This window comes from Patiria miniata, unplaced genomic scaffold (assembly GCF_015706575.1).
Source record: "Patiria miniata isolate m_02_andy unplaced genomic scaffold, ASM1570657v1 HiC_scaffold_13, whole genome shotgun sequence".
Taxonomy (NCBI): Eukaryota; Metazoa; Echinodermata; class Asteroidea; order Valvatida; family Asterinidae; genus Patiria; species Patiria miniata.
This window is the reverse complement of record NW_024037051.1, coordinates 9684543-9712527: the sequence shown is the minus strand read 5'-3', so window position 1 is coordinate 9712527 and position 27985 is coordinate 9684543. Positions and strand designations below refer to the sequence as shown.

The following is a 27985-nucleotide window of genomic DNA, read 5'->3' as shown; positions in this document are numbered from 1 at the left end:
TTCTTGCTAGAACATTAAAATGTGTCCATATAAACGAGAACTTTGTATGAATCATAGACAAATCGACCGACAAACGAAAATGCCTGTCACCTTTTCACCGCTGGAGGGCGCTCTCATAAAAATAAAAGCAAGAATTTATACTGCACTGCAGTCGTGCCGATGTAAATTCCCGACAAATCGCCCACATTATCTCACCGAAAAACGACACTTATTAGGCTCAAAGAAACAGGAGCTTTGCAGAAATGACTGATGGAAGACACGATGAATGATAATAACATCTGAGATCAACAATTTGAGGAAATCAGTGAGTAGAATCACCTATTTGTTACGGGAGTTTTACTAACGATGTGTGGGGTGTCATTGTCAATAAAAATAGGGGGATTCGTCAATAGGGAATCCCGGTAGCCTAGGCCTACAATAATCCCGGGACATACCGTTATTTCGTTTTACCGTTTTGTATTTCCTCAAAAACAAAAACAGTAAACGAACCAATGACCGGTTTGTCGTTTTACAGTTTTGTAAAACGGCAAACGGTATTAAGATAAATACAGTTATTCCGTTTTACAGTTTCATTAGCTGGAGTTACCCAGCCCTGAGTTTTATCATTGGGTTGTCTATTAGGGCTGGAGCGCATTTTTCTCAAAACTTGTAGTATTTGCAAAAAAAATTTGGAAAATGTTCAATTTTGTCCCCGTTACACACTAATTGCAACTGCAACTCACCCCAAACTTGCCTGGAATAACCATTACACAGGTCCTTGAAGTAAAAAACGATCCACAATGAAGATTCAGCCTACAATTGCAGTGAAAACAGGAGGAATAACCGCTAACTTGACAACCTTGCTGGATTGGCCAGGACCGCTATTGGTTTGTGCACAAAAAAAATTGTGTACAATGAATGGCGGTCGATTAACAGGCACAGAGAGCGATCGCTGTCAACTACTCGTTTTTGCCGGCTGCGCTGGCTGTTGGCGCATGACGTCACGCGGAAGCGTAACACCCGATGACTGTTTCATGCACTAGTATAAGGTTTACCACTCGCATCACAGCTTTGGTACTGGAACCGCAACCAATAGTGCATGAAACAGTCATCGGGTGTAACGCTTCCGCGTGACGTCATGCGCCAACAGCCAGCACAGCCGGCAAAACGAGTAGTTGACAGCGATCGCTCTCTGTGCCTGTTAATCGACCGCCATTCATTGTACACAATTTTTTTGTGCACAAACCAATAGCGGTCCTGGCCAATCCAGCAAGGTTGTCAAGTTAGCGGTTATTCCTCCTGTTTTCACTGCAATTGTAGGCTGAATCTTCATCGTGGATCGTTTTTTACTTCAAGGACCTGTGTAATGGTTATTCCAGGCAAGTTTGGGGTGAGTTGCAGTTGCAATTAGTGTGTAACGGGGACAAAATTGAACATTTTCCAAATTTTTTTTGCAAATACTACAAGTTTTGAGAAAAATGCGCTCCAGCCCTAATAGACAACCCAATGATAAAACTCAGGGCTGGGTAACTCCAGCTACAGTTTCATAACTTTCATTACAGCATAACTAGCTCTACCGAGTGGAGCGTTGAATTACGGGTACCCCTCCATACCAACGCTCCACCGATTCGCCATACTTTGGTAGCACCGTCACAGTAGCATAGTCACAAACCCACGCGAGGACAAAAAGACCCCAAAAACCGGTAAAGAGATTACAAATGAGAGAGACAGTTATCCTGGATTGATCTATACATTCTTGACATTCCATGAGACCCCTTATATTGTTCCCAAACAGCGAACATTTTGGAAAAAAACGGCAAAATAGTCTGAAAACTTACAGTTCAATGTGTTTGCATGGAGGCTCAGTTCTTGAATTAGCTTGTCAATGAGGGCGTCTGACGTGACGTCAACGTCGTTGCTCGATCGCGAAGAAAAACAAGTCGCGCTTTATCCACGACTGTTTTGTGTAACGATACGTGCTCCTTGGGTGTGTTCAAAGCCCATACTGTCGTACGGCGCGGCGCGGATCGGAGCACGTATTATTACACGAAACAGTCGTTGATAAAGCGCACCTTGTTTTTCTTCGCTATCGAGCAACGACGGTGACGTCACGTCAGACGCCCTCATTGACAAGCTAATTCAAGAACTGAGCCTCCATGCAAACACATTGAACTGTAAGTTTTCAGACTATTTTGCTGTTTTTTTCCAAAATGTTCGCTGTTTGGGAACAATATAAGGGGTCTCATGGAATGTCAAGAATGTATAGATCAATCCAGGATAACTGTCTCTCTCATTTGTAATCTCTTTACCGTTTTTTGGGGGTCTTTTTGTCCTCGCGTGGGTTTGTGACTATGCTACTGTGATGGTGCTACCAAAGTATGGCGAATCGGTGGAGCGTTGGTATGGAGGGGTACCCGTAATTCAACGCTCCACTCAGTAGAGCTACAGCATAACGATCAATGATTTTTGTTTTACAGTTTTACACAAATAACTTTGAAAAACAGCAAAACGGTCAGTATTCAATACAGACTGTTTTTCCTTTTACTTCGGTGTCATAGTTAACAGTCCGTAGTGCATTTTGTGGCGGTACTTATGGTGGGCAAGGCCGGCCGGGGGTGGAAGGGGACCATGCCGTGCACGAAGAAGTGTTACCTCGGCATAACTCGTGCGTGGTGTGATTCCTGGCGTGACCCTGACCCCATCTACTGTGATTCAGTTGGTGGGGCCGGCTTGAAGAGTTGCAAGCAAAAATGGCGCTGGAAAATTTCAAGGGGGACATTTCACAATGGATACAGAATGGTAAGACGTATGAAGAAGTTGCAGATATGTTGAAGGAAATTGGAGTCCAGCGCGGCTCTTCAATAGCCAATATTCTCAAATTCTGTCGTGAGAACTAGAACGACATAAATGTAAGGTGGGCAATTTCACAGGCAGTCACCGTCCCAAGGACACATTAACATTCCAAGGTGCATTGCTATAATTGCCATCTTAAACCTGACTAAAAAAAAAATGGTCGACAAGACTATTGACCGTTTTGACATTGTCATGTTTTTGTCACGCTTGCACAACACCGGCGTCAAGTCAAACTGGATGATGGTGCATAGCGGCGATATCCAGTCAACTTTCTGAGATTTTGTAAAACAACACTCTAAAAATAAAGCAACTAACCGTTTATCGCTTTTTACAATTTACAAAAACAATAAAAAGGTAATTGCTTTTTGTGACTTAATACCGTTTGACCGTTTTACAAAACTGTAAAACGACAAAACGGTCAATGGCTCGTTTACTGTTTTTGTTTTTGAGGAAATCCAAAATGGTAAAATGAAATAACGGTATGTCCCGGGATTAATAGGGAATCGTATTTCGTTTTACCGTTTTGGATTTCCTCAAAAACAAAAACAGTAAACGAACCATTGACTGTTTTGTCGTTTTACAGTTTTGTCAAACGGTATTAATTAGTGACCAGAAAAATTACCTTTTTGTTGTTTTTTAAATTGTAAAAAGCGATAAGCGATTACCTAGTTGCTATTTTTAGAGTGTTGTTTGACAAAAACATGACGATGACAAAACGGTCAATTCGCTCTTTTCACACTTCCGTCATGGGCATGCAGAGCCTCGATCTGGCAACTTTACACAATAAATAGATAGTGGATATTTTGCTGGAGGTAATGACGGCAAACTAACGTTTACTAAAGGTTTGCTGGTGGCAATCCATATCAACAGAGGGCGCTGTACTCTTTAAGATAGGGCTGAATTATATATTTTAAATTCCCACCAAAAGTTGTGTAGCACGTTTGGTGTAGTGGTTAAGCAAAGGCTTTAGTGAGCGGGATGACTCGGGTTCGATCCCTTCCTGCCACATTTTAAATTTCCCCATCCCCATCCCCAAATAAATAAGAGTATTCTTCTTTTATTATTTTAACATGTCTCAAAACATTTTATTGCAGAGTATTACATTTTCTTTTTCTGATTCGTGGCTCTGGAGGATTTTTTTTAAAGGGAAATAAAGTCCAAAATTATAAAATGGTCTGAATCCCATCTTGTGAATACGAGGTTACAACGATAATATTGGCATGGAGCCAGACTAAAATTTGTCACCAGAAAATGTTAAGGTACAAAAAAACAGTAACTGCACATGTTCAATGCATATCCGGCAAACTAACGTTTACTAAAGGTTTGCCGTCTCCGGCAAAATATCCACTGCCCAATAAATATTGCCCGTTCAGTGATTCCCGTGTCGGGGTTAAATTTTTATTGTGTAAAGTTGCCAGATCGAGGCTCTGCATGCCCCTTGGCGGAGTGTGAAAAGAGCAAATAGGTCTTGTCGATCATTTTGGGTTCGGCAATTAAGCAATGCACCTTGGAATGTTAATGTGTCCTGGCCTTGGGATCGAGTCAATGCGTGGGACCCAAATTGCCCTTTTTACATTTTTGTCGTTCTCATGACAAAATTTGCGAATATTGGCCATTGAAGAGCCACGCCGAACTCCAATTTCCTTAAAAATATCTGCAACTTCTTTATACGTCTTACCATCCTGTATCCATTGTGAAATTTGATCCATGAAATTTTCCAGCGCCATTTTTGCTCGCAACTCTTTAGCCCTGTTACGGCACCGACTGAATCGCAGTGTAGATGGGGGTCAGGGTCAAGCCAGGAATCACACCGCACTTTAATTATGACGAGGTAACGCTTCTTCGTGCGCGGCATGGTCCCCCTCCACCCCCCTTGCCAACCGCCACAAAATGCACTACGGACTTAGGCCCTAACTATGACACTGAATTTAAAAAACAGTCTGTATCGTTTTACTGTTTTTCAAAGTTATTTGTGCAAAACTGTAAAACAAAAATCATTGATCGTTATGCTGTAATGAATTTTACTAAACTGATATCGGAATAACCGTATTTATCTGAAAACCGTTTGACCATTTTACAAAACTGTAAAACGACATAACAGTCAATGGTTCGTTTACTGTTTTTGTTGTTGAGGAAATCCAAAACGGTAAAACAAACAATTTTAATCATGGCTAACCCTGAAAGAGCCAGGTTATTTTGACCATTTCACCGGGGAGGGGGGGGGAATTGTACAGCTAATAGTAGCCTACAGTTGACAGACAAAAGCAGTCAAGTCATACACAGCTGGCTTATCAAACACCTACAGTCAAGGCACGCAGCTGTATAAAGATATAAGTAGTCAGAGCCAGTCAATCCTGCTTTTTCAATCAATCAGGCATAGAATTCAAGTTTGCTTGAAGACAATTCAAAATTCCCCAACTGCACTTGGCCTGATATTTTCTGATGAATGGCTCATTATAAAGTGAATAACTTTTCTGTTGACAGAAAATAGCATGGTGAAACCTATGAAAAACCACATACAGTAAATCGTTAATTTCGAAGAAGTCATACTTGTAAACATACAATCAGCAATCTTTTAATTTGCACAAAAATAAACATTTCAACAGATGAAGACACTTGGCTTCCATAGTGTGTCTGTAACTCATGCTCAGTTCAATGATTTCATTACCAGATCAAATCCCTCACATACCGGTACATGTATGGGTTACTCCATGAAGTTGGAATAATAGCTGATAATGCTGAAATTACTCTGTTTGTTATCAATTTGTAAAAACTTTAGTCTTTCAAATCCTTCAAAGTAACATTTTCCTCAAAGGATGTGATGTTACTTTTAAAAATAAAATCAAACTAGGACTGTATCTGCCCTCAAATAATTTTTATTGGGCAATATGTGTGCAAAACCCACTAAAAATGTCAGTAAAAAGTGTGACATTTAAATTAACAGAAACATGTGTTGTTGTTTTTTGTGTTTTGTTGCAAAAATGCCAACTGATCAATCCTTTTAAGTAATTTACTATTAGATTAAAGTCATATTCACCCATACATGTATCTATGCATAAAATTGTACAAAAGCTGCTCGTGTTGATATTACATGCATGTGAAACATTTGGTGTCCGCACTTTTTGTGTCCTGTAGCATACCGGTAGGTACTAAGGCTTGCTATCTCCATACAGCACACTGTATCTGAAAGATTTTGATTTTAATATGTTCAACTCACTCCAAGTTGAGTTTTTAAAAAGTTGAATTCTCCAAACTTGCTGCTGTTTATACATTGTAATATGCAAGAAGAAAAAGTATCATTTTTTGAAATGGTGTCCATGTAGCATAGGTATTTTCAAACTAAAGAAACCCCTCAAGCAGAAATAACTCCACACATATTGACACATCTTAACCTTTGGTAAATAGTAATTGGATGGATATTCAAAATAAAACATGCTTTGGAAAATTGTTCTTCAGCAATTAAGATTTATGTTCCAAAATATAGCGTGGTGTCCAAATGTAGCATAGGTAGAAAATGTAGCATAGGTAAGAGAGTATTCCTTTAGTTGTGAAGCTATGATTGTAGACAAATTATTTTTTTAATGTTAGAACCAAGAAAGTGGTTAATTACAATAAATTAATAACAATCAGATACAGATGAACTCTATTTTACATAAGGGTTTGCTCCTCTAAAGTGAAAATTGATAAATAGGACACGGTGTCCATGTAGCATAGGTATTGTTCCACACTCTATAATTCATACGTACATCCAAATTATGTATCCAAAATTCAGCTTCTGTATTCGGTTTGCATGTCCACTGCCATAAAACATGATTCAGCCATTTTTTGCTTAATTTTCAGTTAATTACTGGATAAATTGTGCTGTTTTCTACCTATTTACAGGACACGGTGTCCATGTAGCATAGGTAAAATTGACACATTGTCAGCCATATTTCTCAGCACGATGAGCAAAGGCATACATTTTGAACATCATTTTAGAAAGGTGGTTCACTGACTGTGTCATTTAAGTCAAACTTTTACTCATAAATGCTATTTTAGATCTCTTCTAGCTGATTTGGTTACTTTTTCCAAACAAGCACAATTTAGTCAAAATTACACAAAAAGCCTCAATTTACAATGGGTTGTATCAACTTATTTTGAGCATCTGCTGAACCATTTGTTTCCCCTTTGATTATACCCTAAAAGTTAATCTTAAACAACAAGAAAACTGACAAATAACCTAACCCATTCAAAAATGTTCAGAGCAATTGTTTAGATTTGGTGTCCATGTAGCATAGGTATTTTGAATTTCCCATCATGAATATAAAAATCAACCACAAATTCAGTTTTATGTTTTGGGTAAAAAGCATACTATTTCCTAAAAATATAGTAGTTGAGCTATAAAAAACAATATTCAGATCAACATTTGGGAACTTTGACCCAATGTCACACTTTTTGCCCGAACTTCATGGAGTAACCCATATGTATTGTGAAGCTGCACGTAATGATCAATATGTACAATATGTACATTTATTTTTGAAAGTAGATAATCTTATGTAGAAAAATGAAAACTGTAGGCCTACTGTAGGAGTTTCAGAGGTGAACAAAACAGTGCAGAATACACTGACTTTACCAGATGTTAGATGAATTACTTAATTTGCATCATAATTTAATGGACAAAACTTTTTTTTTTATTTTAACTGGTAAAATAAAGATAAAGTTATTGAAATAAAAAAGATCACTTTTTTAAGACTAATCTGATTTAAAGTTTAAAAATCAGAATTTTTCATTTCCCTAAAAAAAAGTTATCATTTATAACAACCCAGTTGTAGCATACCGGTGGTGCGGTTACTGGCCAACATTGATTTCTAGGTAAATACACGGTACGTCTGTATAATAAAGGTGTTGGTATTGTGTGGTATAGTATTGGAAGAGAATGTAGTATCCTGCAGTAAGGATTTTAAAGGTTACAAATAAAGCAAAATATACCAGTTCCTCGTCCCTGCCTACCGTACTTCCTTCTTCTGCGGCCCCCTCCCTTGTTCTTTTCCTTTTGTTTTTGGGGGAAAAAAAGGCCACCTCTTCCCTTTTTTCAAAAGTCCAGATGAAAAATAACTTTGCTTTGCCTTACCGGGTCAGGATATCCTGATATTCACTTTTTTTATCACTGGGTTGGTGCAGCAGTGTTAATATATGTAGCTACAGTGGCCAAATGATGACATTCTGCATGTCACATCAGGAAATCCTAGCGATAGATTAGGCAGCCATGGTCTTTGCATTTTACAGTAGAAGTTTTTTGGGTCATATTGATTAGGCAGCCATGGTCTTTGCATTTTACAGTAGAAGTTTTTTGGGTCATATTGAATTTTCTGTCCACTTTGCAGGGGATTGTTTGGACAGTGATCAGGCTGATGCTCCCCATTCACCACAGCCATGTCTTTCAGGTAAGAACTCATCATTAAAAAAACAACAACAAAAACCTGAAAGTCATTTCAGACAATGACTTTCCTTGTAATTTTTTTTTACTTCAGAGTGTTCGATAGAAATGTTGTTTAGACAAGTTTGGAAACCATGTATGTTCCAGATATTTTATGCAGTGCCTGCAAAAGTCAGGGTGAAAGTTACAATTTTTGAAATAAATGTAAATTTCAAAGTTATAAATGGATATTGAATTGCCTCATTGTGTCCTGTAAACAATAAGAATTATTTATGAAACTGAACCAAGTGAAATAAAACAATGAAGGAAGACCTTCTGATAATGCGATCTCATCAATATTTTAAATAGCCTCAATTTCACGCATGGTCTAGTAACTAAATGGCACTTTTGAACATGTATCCATGTGCGTGAAATAGGCAAAAGATAAAGGATTAGGCACCTTTTTTTGTAGATAACATATTGGTGCCAGAAATATGTACTCCAGCTTTTCATCCCTGAAAGGATTTTCAATGATACAAAATTTCTTCTCCCTGTAGGGCAAGCATTATTACTGATTCAATGCGTTTTCCCCCAAATGCTGGTTAACATGGTTAAGGCCCAAAAAATAAAGTCTCCGGTTTCTGGTATGCGTGCGCATCGTCCTAGCCATGCGCATCGGCAAAATGAAAAGGTTTTTTTTTTTAATGTAAGATGATATCTCAAAACTGCCAAACTCACTGGTTTGTTTGGAATCCTGCTGCTGCACAATTTTAACATGTTTTATGATGGGATTACGATCAAGTATAATCTTTATGTGGCCTCTCTTGGCTCCCATACATTTTGCAGTAAATTTAGTCGGGCACCATTTGCAGTCATCAGCCAACATTTGCACCACTTTTGGGGCAAGCTCCATACCAGAAACCGAAGACTTTTTTTTTTTGGCCTAGGGACTTATCAAACTCAGGCCACCAGTTCCCATGATTACTAACCGTCCATACTAACCCTCCATATTCTAGTTGGTTTAGAATGCTCCAAGTTCTTAAAGGGACACTGGGTCCTAGAACAGCCCAATTGGGCTACAAAATGCGCTTTGCCAAAACGAAATGATGTAAATCTGACAGAACATTTAAAAGTAGGATATAAATATCCACACATCTATCCTTTCAAAACCGGGCGTTTTTGTGTTATTCCTGTATTATGCGTGCGTGAACGAATTTTGGGGTCTACTTTTGCGATCCCAAAAATTCGAGCTGTTAGTTGTGATTTCATCTGTAAAGTGATTCGCCTTTTGCAGATGTGTAAGAAACCATATTTTGTGCGTTGGTGATTGGTCACCGCATGCTGTTCGCAAGCACGGTGCTGTGTAGGCCTATGTATACATATCGTATGTACATTGACTGAAAGTGAAAACGACAGGAAAAGCGCATTCGTACTCCGTCGTGTCCGATGTAAACAACCGAAGTTTTTTCGTCTTTTCTCGGTAACGGTATGACATTAGGTTGGTGTCCTTCAAACCAGATGTTTGAAATAGGATAAGTAAATGATGCAAAACATGAAATTTTCAGGGATTTCAGGAAATAGTGCCCCTTTAAGGTGATCCTTGTATTAATTGATCTAAAGTTAGGCTTGCACTGTACATGTATATTTATCTTCAAGCAAACTTGTATCCTCGATCCTGATTGGTCGATCCATGGTAACAACAGTGTGATATAAGGCTGTATTGCACGGTCTACATTGCACCCTGCGTAATGCGCTATTCCAAGATGCGAGCGACATTCCAGCTGCATGCGCTAAACCGCTAAAAGGTTCGTGTAAAGCCGTTGCGTTTGAAGCGCGTCCACCATTGTTGACGACATGAATTTCGTTTCGCACTTGCTTTCGCGTGAAGTATGAACTGGGCTTAAAGCGATGGTCCAACTTTACTGCGCGTCAAGTTTGCTTAAAGGGACACTAGGTCCTGGAACAGCACAATCGGTCTACAAAACGCGCTTTGAGCGAGATGTTGATAATTGGAAATAACTTTTAAAAGTAGGATGTAAAAACATCCACACAACTATCCTTTCAAAACTGGGCGTTTTTGTGTTATTCCTGTATTATGCGTACGAGAACGAATTTCGGGGTCCACTTTTGCGACCCCGTAAATTCGAGCTGTTTGGATGCTAGTTGTGATTTCATTCGTACGCGTAAAGTGTTCGCCTTTTGCGGACGTTGAAGAAACTACAATTTTTTGCATTGGTGATTGGTCACCGCGCACTGTTCCCGAGACACACAACGTGTATAGCGTACATGAGAATGACACGCAAAACATATTCGTACTCCGTCATGTTCGATGTAAACAAGCTGGTTTTTTTCGTCTTTTCTCGGGAATGGTAAGACATTAGGTTGGTTTCCTTTCAACCAGATGTTTGAAATAGGCTAAGTAAACAATCCAAAGCATAACATTTTCGGGGATTTCAGGACCTACCGGGTAGTGCCCCTTTGAAGATAAATTTGTTATCACGCTCGCGCTCGTGGAACACGGAAAATGTAGTGGTACAATGTACATTGTATGTGGGACACAGCGCACTACATTATTCCTTGTTCCACTGGCGCTCGCGGGATAACTAATATAGGCCAATTTGTTCTTGAAATATGATTTACATGTGCATTGTTCATAAAAATAAATTCAGCATCAACTTCAATTAATGGCGCATATCTATATTGCATTTAATACAGTACAAGACTTCTTGCTTGTAGTTCGTGTCTGCCATATTAAATATGTATGTCAGTGTAGTTTGTGCTGTAGTCTGTTACATACCATGTAGATTCATGTTGCGGAACCGCACTTGTGCATTGTATGGAACGCCAGAACTGCCTTTGATAGTTCATAGCATTTGATTTGTCAGATTGATCATTCCATTCGGCAAATTCATCATTCCATTTGGCAATTGCATCATGTTTTTCTTTGAATTCTTCATTTTTTTTCAAATTCAGATTTCGTTCTGCAAATTCACCTTTCTATTCGGCAATTTTATCATTCTAAATAGTCAATTTTATCGCCTCATTCTGTTAATTCATAAATTTGCATTCTGCAAAGTTGTACTGTACACCTTTTCATTTGGCAATTTCATCCTTTCATTTGGCGATTTCATCCTGATGAATTTGCCGAATGAAATGGGGAATTTGTGAATGAAATAGTGAACTTGCCGAAAGAACATGGTCATTTGGCAGAATGAAATGACGATTTTGCCAAATGACGTACTGATTTTGCCAAATGATATGGCAAATTCACAGCACGGAGTGATAAAATTGCCAAATGAAATAATGATTTCGCCACAAAAAGTGATGAATTCATCGAATGGAATGAGTTTGCCGTATGGAACGATGAGTTTACCAAATGGAATGATGAGTCTGACGAATGGAGTGATATGAACTATTGATGAAGGCACCTTTGGTGCTCCATACACTTGTCCTTGGACCATAGATTACAGATAGCTTTGCCTTGATCTTACCCTGACACCGTGAAAGTCAATCAGCCGGTACACATACATGTACATACATGTACATCATCATGCAAAGCTAGAGGTGCTGCATAAATGATTACGACTGGATGTGTGGGATCAGTGTGTTTTCTTTGGATTAGCAATGTTGGGGGGGGGGGGGCAAAATTTAGGGATTAAAAGCCTGATTAATTAAATGAGCATTGTGGTTGAAGCTGATATTCTTATTGCAGGAATATATGAAAGAGTTCCAATGCTACGTGTTTCTCTTGAACTTTTTTTAAAAATATTTTTTTGTAGTATGTCAACCTGAAGAAAAGAAGCGAAATAAGACTGAGTACTAATCAATGAATTACTTACTTTAAATTTTAGGGCATAGGAATTTGACAGTTCATTCAATTCTTTAGCGAATGAAGCCACAGTACTAGTGCAACATTTGAATGGAGTGCTGAGTCTGTTCCACTGTGTGCAATACCACACTGAAATGGACTAGTTGTCTCACAAAAAGATCACTATATTAATGAGCTAGGGTCCCGTGTACATGTATAAGCAGAGTGAATAAAAAGAGAATAAATGGTTCAAAAGTTTGAGTGAGAACATGTACATTTTTGTATAGTATGTTATGATTATTAAATATGAAATTACATAGAGCTATATTAAATTACTAGAGTGCTAACTCGATATGCCTGATGGGCGCATCCATGTTTGTACACAAACCTATGGATAACTCGAAATTTTGTACGGCTTTTGTACGGCTATTTGCATATCTGCGTTTGTATTCCATACCGGTGCGTCATTGAAGCCGATGCGCCCAAAACCGAAACGCACGATCAGCAAATGAGCGTTTCATTTTGCTCTACGCAAACAGCGCAACGCGTGCGCGTATTCGCTGCAGATGCGTTTTGCTGTGACGTTTTTTTTTACTGTCATGACGAGTTTAAGCTGTTTGCGTGTGTTCTACTTGCGCGTTGAAATTCAATCCATCTAATTTCATTGTGTTCTACAAACACGCACATGAATTCAAAATGTCTGCGCCCAGGACGGCTTCAAAGCGTCTCCGCGTGCAAGAATGAGGAGTTAGCGCTCTAGTAATTTGATATACATGTAGCTCTATGGAAATTACTCAGGTTGAAGTTGGCAGGATCGTTCAGTTTGATGTAGTTGTGTTTAGTAGATGTCAAGTTTTTGGTGCTGATGAACATGTTGTTAATGAAAGCTGCATTAGGAAAAAGTTTTCTTTGATTAATTGATGCATTGCAAGCCGTGTGCATTGGATGGTTACTTTCAATGTGGCTTTCAGCACGGTTACTTTCATGAGTCAGATACACAGCTATCTTAGGTGTGGAGTTGTTGTTTGTCAGACGTTATCAGGTTTTTGCAAAGCATCAAATTTTGAGCTTTAAAAAATGACAAAGGTGTCTTCATTCTTTTGTGATAAATGTGTGCGTACATGTAGGCCTACGTGATTGCAAAATTCATTGCATTTGTGTAAAATGTGGGTGATTGATTTTGCTCTTACATCCTACATTCTTATCAGTAATAAATAAAACAAATATGTATTTTAAAGCATCCTTTTACAAATTTACAAATAGTAAAATAATATAATGATCGCTTAAAGCTACATGTATCATGGGAAAGATTTCCATATATATGAAGTTCACTAATTTCCCTCTGTATTGACTAACAAGCCCCCAGATAACAATTTCATGTCATCAAAGTCAATTTGAGCAGTGAGAAAATACAAGCATTTTCTTAGAACACACTTAGAATTTTTCAGTCCAATCTCATAGGGTTTGTACACAGGGTGTTGAGTGAACTTTGTATACATGGAAATCTTTCCGTATCATGTATAAATTCTGCTGTTGCCAATGCAGTAATAATGCAGTACGCATGTACATGTAGCTCATTAAATATGACAAGGCATAAAACTTAATCTGCTCTGTTTGTACAAGTAAGAACCCCCAAAATATAGCTGGGCATTACTCCTGTCATACGTACTTTGAGTAGCTAGCCTTAAGTAAATAACTCCATTAACATCTACACTTGTCCATGATATTATCATTATTCCTATCTCTTTATTTCTGTCGCATGTACCGGTATAATATATATTGATAGATCGATACTTTCATACACAACGCACGTGAGTTTAACTGACATATCGCACAGCACCGACTGACCTGGTGAGGCAGTCCTCACTAGACTGCATATTATGTACACATAGCTGGGCCCTGGGGAATTTCTAGCCACTACTTGTCCGGTTTGCAATGTGCAGCCTCCTCTGTACTGAATGCAACGGTCTCGTGTTGCCGTGCTCCGATTCGCGCGCTGCATCAGCTGGTCTCAGCTGATTTCTAGAGGTCCTTGGAAAAAAAAAAAAGAAAAAAAAAACGAAGAAGAAATAAACACATTGCCCCGAGGGGAAAAGCGTGTCCCAATTCTCTTTCTCTCGGAGTTTTGTGAAGTTGATAGTGTATACGCAGGGATGCACATATGATAACTCTAGGACGGTATTGCATGTCAGTATGGGCACCGAGTAATTAAAAATTTGACTCGTGAGTCAATTTGACCGATAAATAGACTGCGAAGGATTCAGGTCTGACGTTTCCGACCGATTGATTTTAAAACTAAAGCATTTAATCATGTTAGTCAGTGTCCTAATAAAATGTCAATTTACAAAGTGTTCACAAGTGCTAAATTAAACTGCAGGTAGCTTGGAGAGTTTCTATTTAAACAGGTAAAATAATTTGTACATGTAATTGGATGGAATCTAAACTACATGTAAAATTGTCGTATGACAACATACGGTACAGTACTTAATACTAACACACAATTTTCCCTTTTTTATATTTATCTTGCTGTACAATTAAAACTACCGGTATCTTCATTGTCACAGTTAAACAAATTGTATAAACATGAGATTGATTTTCTTTGACAGTAAAAGTTCTCAAATTACTGCCTGTAAAATATTCAATCATGTCCATCTAGGGACTTTTAATTTCCTTAAAGGTGCATGTATTTTCTTTGAGTAGTCTTTAGGTTTAAGCCATTTGATACATACATGTATACATGCACATTACATGTATATGCAACAAACGACAAAGTAAAATATGGTCACATGATCAAAATAAATGATTCGAAAAAAATTTGAATGACCAAATATTTACAAAAAAATTATGTGGATATGATGCCTTGTAGCTAATATTGAACATATTTGATATGACATTTGTTTAGACATGTACGGTACCGGTACATTCTGAGATCACTGTTTATTTGTACCAGTCATTCTTCCCTTTCGCCATAAATGCACTTCCGTGACAAAAAATTTCCTTTTTTTTTTAAACATACCTTTCCAATAATTTACTGTGATGCTGTAGCACTACTGAAATAATTCAATAGTATCTAAATAATGTGAGTCTGAATGCGTGTACGTACATGCTTTTAGAGTGTTTTAAACTTAATTTTGAAGAATTTCAGTGGGAATGTTTTCAGGGGACATCTGGGAGTGAAAAACAATTTATATGACTTTTGTGCTGTATGCCCCAAGCATAACAGTGAAGCATGGCGGAATTTGAAATAGTGATAAGTCCTCAAAGAATTTGATTTGGGAGATTTTGCAAATTTGGATTCCAAATGTGGTGACATTTTAAGGCTTCAGAAAGGTTTCCTAGTTAAACAAATGTCACAATTAAGTGATCACTCAGTACATGTACTTTTGTAATGGTTCTTCTTTCTTTGCTTTCTGTGTTTTTTTTCTCTTCTGGAGTGCTGTGGCCTCGTGGTTAAGGGCATTGGACTCATGGTCTGCGGGTAAAGCTGCAGGTTGTGGGTTCGAGTCCAGCCTGAGGTCGTGGTGCGTGTGCCCTTGGGCAAGTCACTTTGTTACTCATTGCTTCTTCCCACCCAGGAGTAAATGGGTACCTGTGAGGGCAGAGATGGTTTAGTGTGGTTGATTTAGCTGCTTTGCACTGAAATGGTAGTATCAAGTTGTATACTCCCCAGGGAGCTGAAATACAGTGTTAGGAATGTTTCATGGGCCCAATGAGCAGGGGTAATAATGATGCAGCGCCTTGAGCACCAGTCCTGGTGGATACGTGCGCTTTATAAATACCCACTTAATATTATTATTATTGTCATTACTATTAGGCCTATAAGTCTCAGCTTTTGGTTCAAACTGAACAATGTGTCTAAACTTGAAACTTGGTATGAACATAGACTCTGATGTGCATAAAATAGTGACGTCATGATGACATCATAGCATCAGTGTTGGAGTCAAGACCTCATAGTCCGAGACCGAGACCAAGACCGAGACTTCCCCATTGGAGACCGAGACCGAGACCTCATAGTCCGAGACTGAGACCGAGACTTCCCCATCCGAGACCGAGACCGAGACCTCAAAGTCCGAGACCGAGACCGAGACCGAGACCTCATTTAAAAAAACAAACTGCTGCTACATGTATGTGCACCGGGTGTAATAAAACTGGTGATGGTATGCTGCTGACTGTCTGCCTGAGTCTTGTTTTGTATGTATTCATTGTATCTGCAAATGAGTCAATTAAAAAAGTTATAGTTATTTGCAGTAAGGAAACTCATATTAACATGAAACATATTAAATTGAAATAATTTTCTGGAGAAAAAATAAATAGAAATAAAAAATTACTTGTTTCCAAAAATGTTCCCATTATCCATTCAAATTAACCAGTCAGTATGAAAACAATCTAAGCAAACTTGGGTGGACAACTGGTGGACATTTAAATTATTTTTGAGAAAAAAATTAAATAAATAAATAACGTGTTAGGGCGCACTCAATCCAAGATGGCGGCGCCCAAGTTCCATTAAAACTTTGAGGACCGAAAAAAACCTGTACTATCACTCAGCTTCAATCCTGCTCAAGTCAAAGCTTGCTGATAATTTGATTACTTTTTAACATGAAAATAACTATTATTAGTCGCAGCAATTACACTTTGTTTCATCAACTTCAACATACATGTAACTGAACTGGTAAATTGTCAAACAACACGTAAGAAAAAAGTTCAACATGGCGAACTTGGCCCTCAGCCCAGCAACACACGGTGCAACATACATCATCCTGGCCCTACATCTGTAAGGTTTTCCCTTGTTTAACGTTAGTTCAAATTGACGGAAATGTTGGTTCAATTATTTTGGGGGTAATATTATTAGGCCTAATAAATGGTTTACATAAGGCGGTAGGTACGTATTTTACTTTGTGGACACGGCTCACGTGCCTGATGAAGGCTGAACTCGTCTGTTTGTTAACGGATTTTGACAAACAGTCCATGCTACTAACTGAGCGGCGATATGCTAGCGATAAGCATTCTCTCCCTGCGGAAATTCTTTTGACATGCACTATGCGTTATCATAGATTTGCCCTGGTGATACCGGTACAGTGTCGACTCCATAAGCGGTTAATCGAATAGTTGTCTTCAAACACTCTGGAATATTTAACGGGTCTCGTCAAGGTCTTGATCCAAGACCCTTGTCCGAGACAGGGACATTTGGAGTCGAGACCGAGACCACAACATTCCGAGACCTCAAAATCGTCGAGACCTGAAAAAATGGTCTCGAGACTAGTCTCGAGACCAAGACTTTGGTCAAGACCTCCAACACTGCATAGGATATCAAATTATAGGATATAGGATATCAAGTGATTTTAGTTAAGAAATGACAATATTTTAAATTTATAATTAATGAATGAATTGAACAATCATGTTCATACTTAGTAATCAAATGGTCCATACTCAATGAACTATTTTACAGTGAGTTATTCACTTAATAATACACACAAAATATTTCTGTGCCCGATCATCTTGCATGTGGAAAACAAATGCCAAAGCACTAGTTTGTGTTTTGATTTGACTTGATTTGATATCTCCTTGTCCACAGACGCTTCCTCCGTGCTACAGGAAGTCGCAGCATGTCTGCCAAGCCTCGAGATGAGGACATTGAGGATGAATATGCCGGGGAGGTGGCCGTCCATCCAGAGACCCACAGGCCTACGTACGTGTGGGACACCATGAAGAACCGGTCATCCACAGGGTATAGGGTGGTCACTCCGGTCTGCCCGGACACGCCCAAACCTGAAGGTTGGTCCCATAGAGCTGTATTAAATTACTAGGGCCCAATTTCACGGCGCTGCTAAGCACAAAAAAATTGCTAAGCACAAAAAAAGTCTGGCTTATAAAAGCAGGTTACCAGCCAAAACTCCATGTGATTTTCATGCTAAGCAAACAACAGCTGAATACTAATCACGAGCAATGTACATCAAGTGGAGTTTTGGCTGGTAACCTGCTTTTATAAGCCAGACCTTTTTTGTGCTAAGCAAATTTTTGTGCTTAGCAGCGCCATGAAATTGGGCCTAGAGTGCTAACTCCTCATTTTTACGCACGGAGATGCTGTGAAGCCGCTCTGGGCGCAGACATGTTGAATTTATGTGCGTGTTTGTAGCACACAATCAAAATAGATGGATTGAATTTTAAAAGTGTACTCTAAATGCAACGCGCAAGTAGAAGATACGCAAACAACTTAAGTGCGTCATGACGGTTCAAAAAACGTCACGGCGAAAAGCATCTGCAGCGGAGGGACGCGCACACGTTGCGCTGTTTGCGTAGAGCAAAAATGAAACGCTCATTTGTTGATCGTGCGTTTCGGTTTTGGGCGTATCGGCTTCAATGACGCACCGGTATGGAATACAAATGCAGATATGCAAATAGCTGTACAAAAGCCGTACAAAATTTCGAGTTTTCCATAGGTTTGTGCACAAACATGGATGCGCCCATCAGGCATTACTTTGTACATCGAGTTAGCGCTCTAGTAATTTGATATAGCTCTATGGTTGGTCCCAAAGTGTTGGCAAATTAGCTTGGATTTGAAAATAAGAAACAGATATTCCTGTCAGTTGATAAAGGAGTCAAATTACCGGTAGGTCTTTTCCAAACCCCCCCCCCCCCCCCAAACAAACAAAAAAGATGGAAAATGTAACCCACAAACCCGAAGAAAAGTAAAAAACCAAAGTATTGTGGACTTGATGAAATCGTGTCTTCAGGACTTTGTAAAAAAGAACTGCACATGTATTTATCTGACAGCATTTCATTCCTATAGATCAATCGCCATTTCACCCCCGTCCCCCATAGCTGGGCAGCCGTGGTACAACATGTACATACTGTAATCTTACAGGTCTATTTCAAGTCTAGTTTTAAGTCCTAATTGTAATTCTGAAATCACAGTTTTAGCAAAGGATTGACAGGGAGACAGTCAGACTAACAGACAGACACAGACCAATCACCAACCCTCCTGCCATGAACGGCTTAGATTATTTGCATGTACGCAGAGCACAGTGGAGCATGGTTCATATTTTGCTCGGCTAGGGCTGTCCATTTTCGAATAATTTAGCATTCGATTACTCCAAACTGCATTGGACCGAATATTCGGATATTCGAAACTGGCAGCTGAAACTCTGTGCCGTGCCAATGAAACGATGCACGCGGGGCGTGACAGTTAAAATTTGCTATGGGGCGCTGGAGTGTTTTGAAGTCAGTATTTTATAACTGTCAAGGGCCTTAACTCTTTCAGTGCCTGCAAAATTTGAAAAGTTTAACCCTAAAGTGCCCAACTTCGAGCGTTTTTTTAATTGTTCAAAATTCTGTAAAAAAAAATTAAATAAGTTTCACTCACTAAATTTGTTGTTGTTGCTCTCTGGTATATCCTTGGTACATTGGAAAGTCAAGAGCAGTCACGTACATAGTGATACACCCTGAAACATGCACTGTCCTGCACACAAGGGAATTCTGCACTTTTTGCAGAAAATATGAGTGTCAGTGCTGCGCCCTCTCGCAAGAACTCGAATGAAACAAATAAATACAGGTCGTACCTGAATAAAAATGATATTATTAGAAAGAGCGAGAGCGCCCCCTTGTGATAACATGCTTACTCTACCTCGTACATGTACGAGGTTTGGCGATTTTAAGTACAAACATTACCTTGTACATGTACGAGGTTGGCAATTTCGAACTAACAAATATACCTTGTACATGTACGACTTTGGCACTGAAGGAGTTAACCAGCTAAAAGGATGGGAATAGTGAACCACCATCGCCAAAAAAACAGTAACATCTGACAATAAAGCGTCGCAACTTTCCAAAAAAAAATAACATCACAGTTGTGTGTGTACATGTATGTGCGTAGTTTTTTGGTTTTTGAATGTTCAAAGCGGCAAAAACTATTCGTTTATTCAGTTGATGATAGAATATTTGAGTATTTGGTATATTTGGGATGGTCCTATGCCCGTCTATGGTACATGTAGCAACTGGTCACTTTGTCTCGCATGCGTCTTCTTAATGTCTGGCAGTTTTGTTGCTTGTTTATGGTACTTCCTTGGCTTGCACATTTTGTTAAGAGTTGTGATCAAATCAATTCGGGCGATTCACAATGCAGTGTGCCACCAAGAGTTTGCCACGAAGAGTTCATTTTTCCCAGTGCATTGTGGGAGATGGGAGACAAATTCACAGCGCGGGACATTTGAAATTGTTCGTTTTTCCAGTCAGTAGTTTCGTAAAGGTATGCTTCGAGTATGTTTGCCCTTTTGTTTTCTTTTTATCAATGTGGTGTTTTTTGTGAGGCGGCAGAACGCTATGCCCTAATCTATAACAAATTAGCTCAAGTTGTCTACTGACACTCATTCAAATGGGCCATGTTTTGTCGACCGTAAACTAGAAAAATGGACTCTCCATGGCAAACTCTTGGTGGCGCACTGCATTGTGAATTGCCCGAATTGCAAGACATCCAAATCTCAAATATGGCAAAATATTCAAATGAACTGTGACTGGAGGAAATCTTTTGTTGCTGTTGATCCTCCGTTACTTGTGAGCTGCCATTTTTGATTGAACTTGTGACTGAATTGGTTACAACTTACATGTACATGCCATGATGCAGCTTGCTTTGATTTTGTGTGAATTTATTTTCAATTATGTTCGAGCTTAAATACTCGAAAAGCTTCACGCACGGGCATCTTGGAATGCTTTCAAATTGTTTTCATTGGTGGTGCATCTACATTGTATTCTCTAACCCTCATCTTGCTTAAGAGGTCACCAATGGTCAAAATTTTCTTCCTCACCTCCTGGCCTACTGTGTACAAACCAATGGGGGTCTTGACCAATATTGACCCAAGTAATAACTAGGCTGACAATGCATGTTTCCATAGGAGCATCAAAGTTTTCTAGTGCTGGTAATGTTTTACTGGATTGTTACGTTCCACCTTGCATGCAGTCATCTCATCCCATCTCAAGCTGTACCCTTGTCCCCATGCACGTTTTTTTTTCCTGTGTTGCGTCCATATCAGGGGCCGTACGCTTTGTCTGTATTTCCGACACGCACAACCAAGCGGCCCGACTTATCCAAACTCTCCCCGCCGGCGACGTTCTGATCCACGCGGGCGACTTCACCAACACGGGTCGCCCGAGTGAAGTTAAGAGATTCAACGAATTCTTAGGTGAGTCTACCGTACCCGTTTTCTGTCTGTTGTCGCACAGATCACACCAGGTTCGTTTGCATCTCCGACACCTTTTCGAGGACGAGTCACATGGCTAAGATTCCGGAGGGGGATATCTTGATCCACGCTGGGAATTTCAGCAACATTGGACTGCCAAGGGAAGTGGTAGCCTTCAATGAGTTTCTGGGTGAGGTTATAGACGATTAGTTTTTTCTAAACTTCTGAAGGACAAACAAAATGTTCAATTGTTTTCATGCTTAGTATACATTTTATGTACAGTTGTATGGACCTTATGCATTAAAGTGGAGTCAGAGGGCAATGGTTTTGTATCACTGAAATATGCAAGAGTCAACCTAAATTTAAAAAAAAAAAAATGCCCTCACAAGGCATGTTTATCACAGGTACCGGTACCAGCAACGCTTGGTGTATGTATATCATTTGCAGCTATCAAAAAAGTAACTGACAAAATTATTATTGAAAAACATACCTGGTTTAAAGATAGTAATGGCACTAAACTCCCAGTGAAATGATTCTTCTGGCATGCTGTCATTATGAAAAAAACAATAAAAGAATGTCATTTCCAAAGATGTGTCTGAAGACACATTTTTGGAAATTTCCATTAGTAGTTCGTTTTTAATTGGGCGAAGCCATGAATGGGTGCGCGGCTAGTGTTTATACGATGCACAGGCGTGCGCGGTTGCTATAATTCGTCGGTTCAGTGCTTGACATCGCGTAGCTGCAATCGGGTGAATGAGAACATGTCCCGGACGCTGATTTCGGATGCAATTCAAAACATGATTCAGCAACTTTTGAATTGAAATTCGAGATCCTAGAATATTGTTTTCTCAGCATATACAGCATTCACTAAGCTTAAACATCATCAGGTTAGTTGTTAAAAAGGCACTAGGTCCTGAAATCCCCTAAAATTTTATGTTTTGGATTGTTTACTTAGCCTATTTCAAACATCTGGTTGAAAGAAAACTAACCTAATGTCTTACCATTCCCGAGAAAGACGAAAAAAAAACCGGTTGTTTACATCGGACATGACGGAGTACAAATTTAGTTTTTCGTGTCGTTCTCAGTGTACGATATACACGTTGTGTGTCTTGGGAACAGCGGTGACCAATCACCAATGCAAAAAAAAATAGTTTCTTCAACGTCCGCAAAAGGGGAACACTCAACGAATGAAATCACAACTAGCATCCGGACAGCTCGAATTTATGGGGTCGCAAAAGTGGACCCCGAAATTCGTCTCGCACGCATAATACAGGAATAACACAAAAATGCCCAGCTTTAAAAGGATAGTTGTGTGGATGTTTATATCCTAATTTTAAATGTTAATTCCGATTAACATCATCTCGTTCCAAGCGCGTTTTGTAGCCCAATTGGGCTGTTCCAGGACCTAGTGTCCCTTTAAGCACCCTTCTCTAGATAAAGAGCATTTTTGTTGCTTCAAACAAAAAAATGCACAAATGACAAATGATAAACTCTACCTTTAAATTCAAATTGATAGCAACTAGGCTTAGGCTAGCCGAAACCGAGCTTGGTCTGAATGTTTCATTTCAGCCCATTTTTAGTCAGTGATTCAGTCAGTCAGTCAGTCAGAGACTCCGTCAGAGGTGTGTAGGCTTTCCCTTCGGTCCTAGCATAATGTCTGTCACCTTTTCAAAGGTTCCAGAAAAAAATTCTTCAAATCTTCTTCTTCCCGTTTTTCAGGCCACTTGCCCCACCGGCACAAGATCGTGATCGCCGGTAACCACGAGGTGACCTTTGACCGGCAGCTGATGACGGAGCAGAACAGCCACGTCTTCATGAGCTTTGCCACCGCGTTGCAGGAGGTCAAGCAGGAAGACTGGAAGCACATCCCGGCCTTGCTGACCAACTGCACCTACCTGGAGGATGCCGAGGTCAACATCATGGGATTCCGCATCTATGGATCACCATGGTAACGTGGGAATTTGTGTACAAAGTTTCTACCATGTCAACTGTATTCTTGTAAATGTTTATCATGTTAAAGGGAATGTACATCATTGGCTTTTGCTGTAATTTTCAGAAATGGAGTATTTGAGGGGTTAGTATAATATATCAAATATTGTTACACTGACTTGTTTGAAGTTGTATGTTCGAAATCTGGAAAAACCAAGAAAAACAAAATTGTTCAAGTAGTCTGGTTCCCTGACTCCACTAAAGATGAAATGGATCAATTTATAGTTGCCAGAAAATTGTAAGGTAAGTGAACCAGTCTAGCTGGCCTGCACCCGTTCATGAACATGTAACCAATACCAAACAAAATTTGGACTGAAAAAAGGTAAATTTGGAGCAGTAGTTGAAATATAGTTAGGTTTTTCCAACGGTGGTCGGCCGACCACCGTTGGAAATATATACAAAAATACCATTTTCTTGAAAATGACTTCACACCAGGTGCCATAATTTTACAGGATGCTTTAGACTGTCATTTACCAACATCCTAGTATGGTATTTCTTAAAAACTTGGTAGTTTTATTTTTCGATGTTTGCAAATGTTGTATATTCCCTTTAAGTCCTACTTCTGCCCCATATACATCAAACTATACACCCCCTATTTTCTTCAATTCAAGATGTTCATAAATTTTGATTCCAGCTACCTTTATACCGTTGCTTCACACAATTTTGTTGAAGTCTGAAGTACATGGACATGCCTAATTTTTTTTTACAATATTATTCTTGAGGTGATTTTAGTGAAAGTCAGACTTTTACAGTTCACATTGATATTGTGGAACATACAGTGTAGGTAGTAGTTGGGTCATTCCACCGGGTTGGGAAGCAGTGCATGTTACATCCATATATTTGGTTATATTATTAAAAGTATCAATGCATTCTAAACAATTGCTCAACATAATATTTGTCTTAAGGTGTTTCAATACTTGAGAAAGTTTGAAATCATTTGAAATAACTTTGACAAAAATATGAGCAAAAATGTAGTAATTCGGACGTAACATTGACACCGTGTCAATGTTACATCCAAATATTCTTTTTTTTGCCATTTTTTACACGTATGTAAAATATTATCCAAACTGACATTGCATATTTACAACTGGACGCCTAAGCACCAAGAAAAGCTTTTTTTTGGGTATAGTCAGGGTTCAAATATAGCAGAAACAATACCTCAAGTGTGGATGTAACGGTGTAAAAATCACTCAATGGAAGTGTGACATTTGGGTTTTATACCGTGTCAATGTTACATCCACACAACCAAGCTATCATTTCTGCTCCATTTGATACCTGACTACCGTAGTAAAAGCTTCTCTTATTGTGTTGCTTGTATAGTAAGAAGTACGCAAAGTGAAGTTGGGTAATGTTTCGCAGAAATTGAAAAAAAAGGTATAAATGTGATATTTGGACGTAACACTGACACGGTGTAAATGTTACGTCCAAAATTACATTTTTTGCTCATATTTTTGGCAAAATACATTGAAATGATTTCAAACTTTCTGCAGCAGTGAAATACCCAACAACAAATATTATGTAGAGCAACTGCTAGCAAGGCATTCATGCTTTTCTTAATATGGTCATATGTCACACACTGTTCCCCAACCTGGTGGAATGACCCAGTTACATACGTGTTAACACTATCTGATGTAGTATAGTAGTTTATTAGTTATACTTTGGTATTAGATAAAGCATGGAGACTACAAAATAACAAGCCTTTTCTCTGGAAAGCCCATTCAAAAGCCTCAGTCTAGATGTAAAGATAACCTCAGTGGATGGGAAGAGCCGACATGGTTACATTCTTCTTGTTTGTAGTTAACTAGTGTGCAGCCAACCATTACTCTTTAGGAGTAATTATTATGATTTCGAGGCATGTTACTACTCTTGAAAATTCCAGCTGTCCTTATCTATGGTTACTCTGAAAAGTACTGTGGTTACTCTTAAACTTGACTGCTGTCCTATGTATTTACATTAGCATTACTCTTTGCAGGAAGAATCATTACTATTTTGTAGTCTGTAAAGTTGGCATCTCTGAGTGTGCTTTATGGCAAACTTTGTCCTGACAAGATACTTGCTCATTGTAAAATATCTTGCTCAAGAACAAAAGCCTTGTGAGCCTGGCCTAGTTGGAATCTTGACTATAATACCACAGATGATAGAACCGTCTTCTCTTTCGTTTCATTCACAGGCAACCAGAGTTCTGTGACTGGGCCTTCAATTTACAGAGAGGCCAGCCGCTACTAGACAAATGGAACCTCATCCCTGCCGGTATTGACGTCCTTGTCACGCACGGACCACCCTTAGGTAAGGCCCTGCTTGCCTTCTGTTTTTCCTTCCCTGTTTCTTCGTGGAAATTCAAAACATATATGCCTAGACCAGCACAGGCAGGCAGTGTGTTCCACACTGTCAGTGGAGTCACAAGGCAATGGCTATTGTTCATGCACAGAGTCAGTTTTAAATGTACCTAGGATCTCCTATACCCTAGGACAACTTAGGTTCAGCTCTCGCCTATGGGTCACCTATATCCTGAGCTCCTTCCCTTTTGCCCCCTCACTGTGTACTGACTCGCTCCAGTGATCATCCAGCATCCTTCAGTCAACTTGTATCCTTCTCAGCTTCACCGGTTTCGAGCTTCACCAGTTTGCATCCTTCTCATGCCTCACCGCACCCATCCTTATAACATCCCAGCATCCTCATTCTCCTGACGACGGGCAGAGCATACTGTTCGAAACGTTGAGTCCCTCCGGTTCTTTTCAGAACCACACATACTCACAAAAGAGATTTATTCACATGGTGCTGCCGCAAACTTAACTTGTCTTAGTACCTAGGATCATTTGCATGTGTCGTAATTTCATGAAATGGACCAATTTAACGGCTATTAATTTACAGTGGACATCGCAGGCTTTCAAGTATACCTACTTTTTCCTATTTTTTTTTTACCTTGCTCCTACTTTTTTCTTGAAATGCGTACTTTTCCTACTTTTGTCTTGCCCAACAAATGCGAAAAATGAAATCTCATTGATTATGGGTGATTATTTAATAATGAAAACTACACCCGAGAGCCCGCAAAATACTTATATCCTGATTTTGTTCTCCAAAGTCCTAGTTTTGTCCTTTTTTTTTTAAATTTAGTTTTGATCATACTGATCTCCTACTGTTTCACCTGGGTCTGCTTGAAAGCCTGGCATCGTTCCACTGATCTGTTTTGTGCCCATTGGTGCAGCAAAACACGAAAAAACGCTGTTCATTTTCAATCGTCAAAGTGCAGCACGCGGAATCTGTCGTGCACAGAACCCATAGGTCACAGGGAGTGCCTGAGTGCTGGTTCTGTCATGGGCAAGTAATACATGTACAATCGAGCCATCCTGAGCATACGCATGAAGTCAACAGCTGGCTCATGACCATTTAACGGATGTAGTATTTGAGAAAACTGTTGGTTTTCAGTGATGTTTAGGTCGTATCCATCATTAGTTCTGATACAAAATTCCTCTTTTCTTGAGAATGACAGCATACCAGGCTCACCGATTTCACAGGATGTTTCATGCTATCATTTACTTGCAATCAAATCTCCTATTTCATAACATTTTGGCAGTTTGGTTTTTGAGTGTTTGCAAATGATCCTATGTGCCTTTAAATGAGTTTTGTCACCGCCACAGGTCACGGTGATTTGACCACCTCCAAAGAGCGAGCCGGCTGCGTGGAACTCCTCACCACGGTCCAGCGTCGGGTCAAACCCAAATACCACATCTTTGGTCACATCCACGAGGGCTACGGCGTGACCACAGACAACAAGACCACGTTTATCAACGCTTCAATCTGCACGGTCAACTACAGCCCTTCCAACAAACCCATCGTGTTTGACTTGCCCACACCAAAGATACCCAACATGGAGGCCGAGACATCGCTCTGACTTATCACCTCTCACCTTTGACCTCTGATGAAGGATCATGAAGCGCAGATACCTTGGAGGTTTTCGAAATCACGGCTTAGTTCTCAACTTTGGCTTATTGGTACTTCCATTTGGTTTCAAATTTAAGGCTTGTTTGTTTTCAAGCCAGAGATGAAACCAAAGTTGGAAACCAAGCCACAATTTCGAAAACACTCGTATTGTTATATTGACCTTTTTGTGACCCCTGGTGTTGTGACCTTTGACACCATGTGCAATGCTGTACATCTGAACTTCATCTGCAAAGTTAGGCAAGTTGAAAATAATGTGGCTAGTTTTAGGAGCATAGAGTAGGCTTTGAGGAATGAGGATATTCATGTGACGTCAAGTCAGGTGACCTGTAAAGACCAATCACATGTGAGTATGCAAGTCATGTGACTTGCAGTGACCAATCAGATTTGAGTATACATAGTTGTGCCATCGTGTTGCAACCAAGTTTCATCAAACTTCCAACTGATGTAGTCAGGTTGAAAATTGAGCATTTTTGTATCAACAATTTTTTTATACCAGGTTTTGCTCGTTTTCACAGGAAACCACCACATAAAGCTAAAAACTGGCCAAATATTTGGGCAATAAGTGAGAGCTTTGTATCACTTCAGCTTGCTACTGACATGACTGAAAGGTTTATGCTGCAACGAAGGTTTGGTTCATGTTCATTGATAAGCAAAGACCTTCGATGTCGGTGATGTAGTAAAGAAAGAGGACTCCAAAATTTCTCATTGTTGAAAGTTTTTAGGAGTGCCAAAGTTGCACCATTGCTTTTACGCCATTTTTTACTGACAACGATGTTGCTTTTATGATACCTTTTTGGTGATACTTTTTTGTAAAAGTTTGTTCTTGAGAAAGTCCTTGTCCGTTTTTAA

At 39.4% G+C, this 27985-nt stretch overlaps 1 protein-coding gene across 3 annotated transcripts; it reads left to right on the top strand.

Annotated features, from left to right (window-relative positions):
* Window positions 1–131: 131 nt before the first annotated feature.
* On the top strand, window positions 132–27985 carry LOC119721221 (metallophosphoesterase MPPED2-like). Of its 3 annotated transcripts, XM_038191182.1 has the most exons (8): window positions 132–304; window positions 8196–8255; window positions 17608–17807; window positions 21059–21208; window positions 21249–21395; window positions 22925–23153; window positions 25365–25480; window positions 26833–27985. In XM_038191182.1, exons 2-8 carry the CDS (start codon window positions 8245–8247, stop codon window positions 27084–27086), a joined length of 1107 nt encoding a protein of 368 aa, XP_038047110.1. In that variant the 5' UTR covers window positions 132–304; window positions 8196–8244; the 3' UTR covers window positions 27087–27985. The 3 variants fall into 3 exon arrangements, with proteins under 3 accessions (XP_038047110.1, XP_038047109.1, XP_038047108.1); XM_038191181.1 differs by lacking the exon at window positions 21059–21208; XM_038191180.1 differs by lacking the exon at window positions 21249–21395.

Excerpts from the sequence above, each read along its gene's own strand:
- LOC119721221 (XM_038191182.1), top strand. Across the intron at positions 21,396-22,924 it reads AGCCTTCAATGAGTTTCTGG|GCCACTTGCCCCACCGGCAC; the intron begins GTGAGGTTATAG and ends CCCGTTTTTCAG. Across the intron at positions 23,154-25,364 it reads CGCATCTATGGATCACCATG|GCAACCAGAGTTCTGTGACT; the intron begins GTAACGTGGGAA and ends TTTCATTCACAG.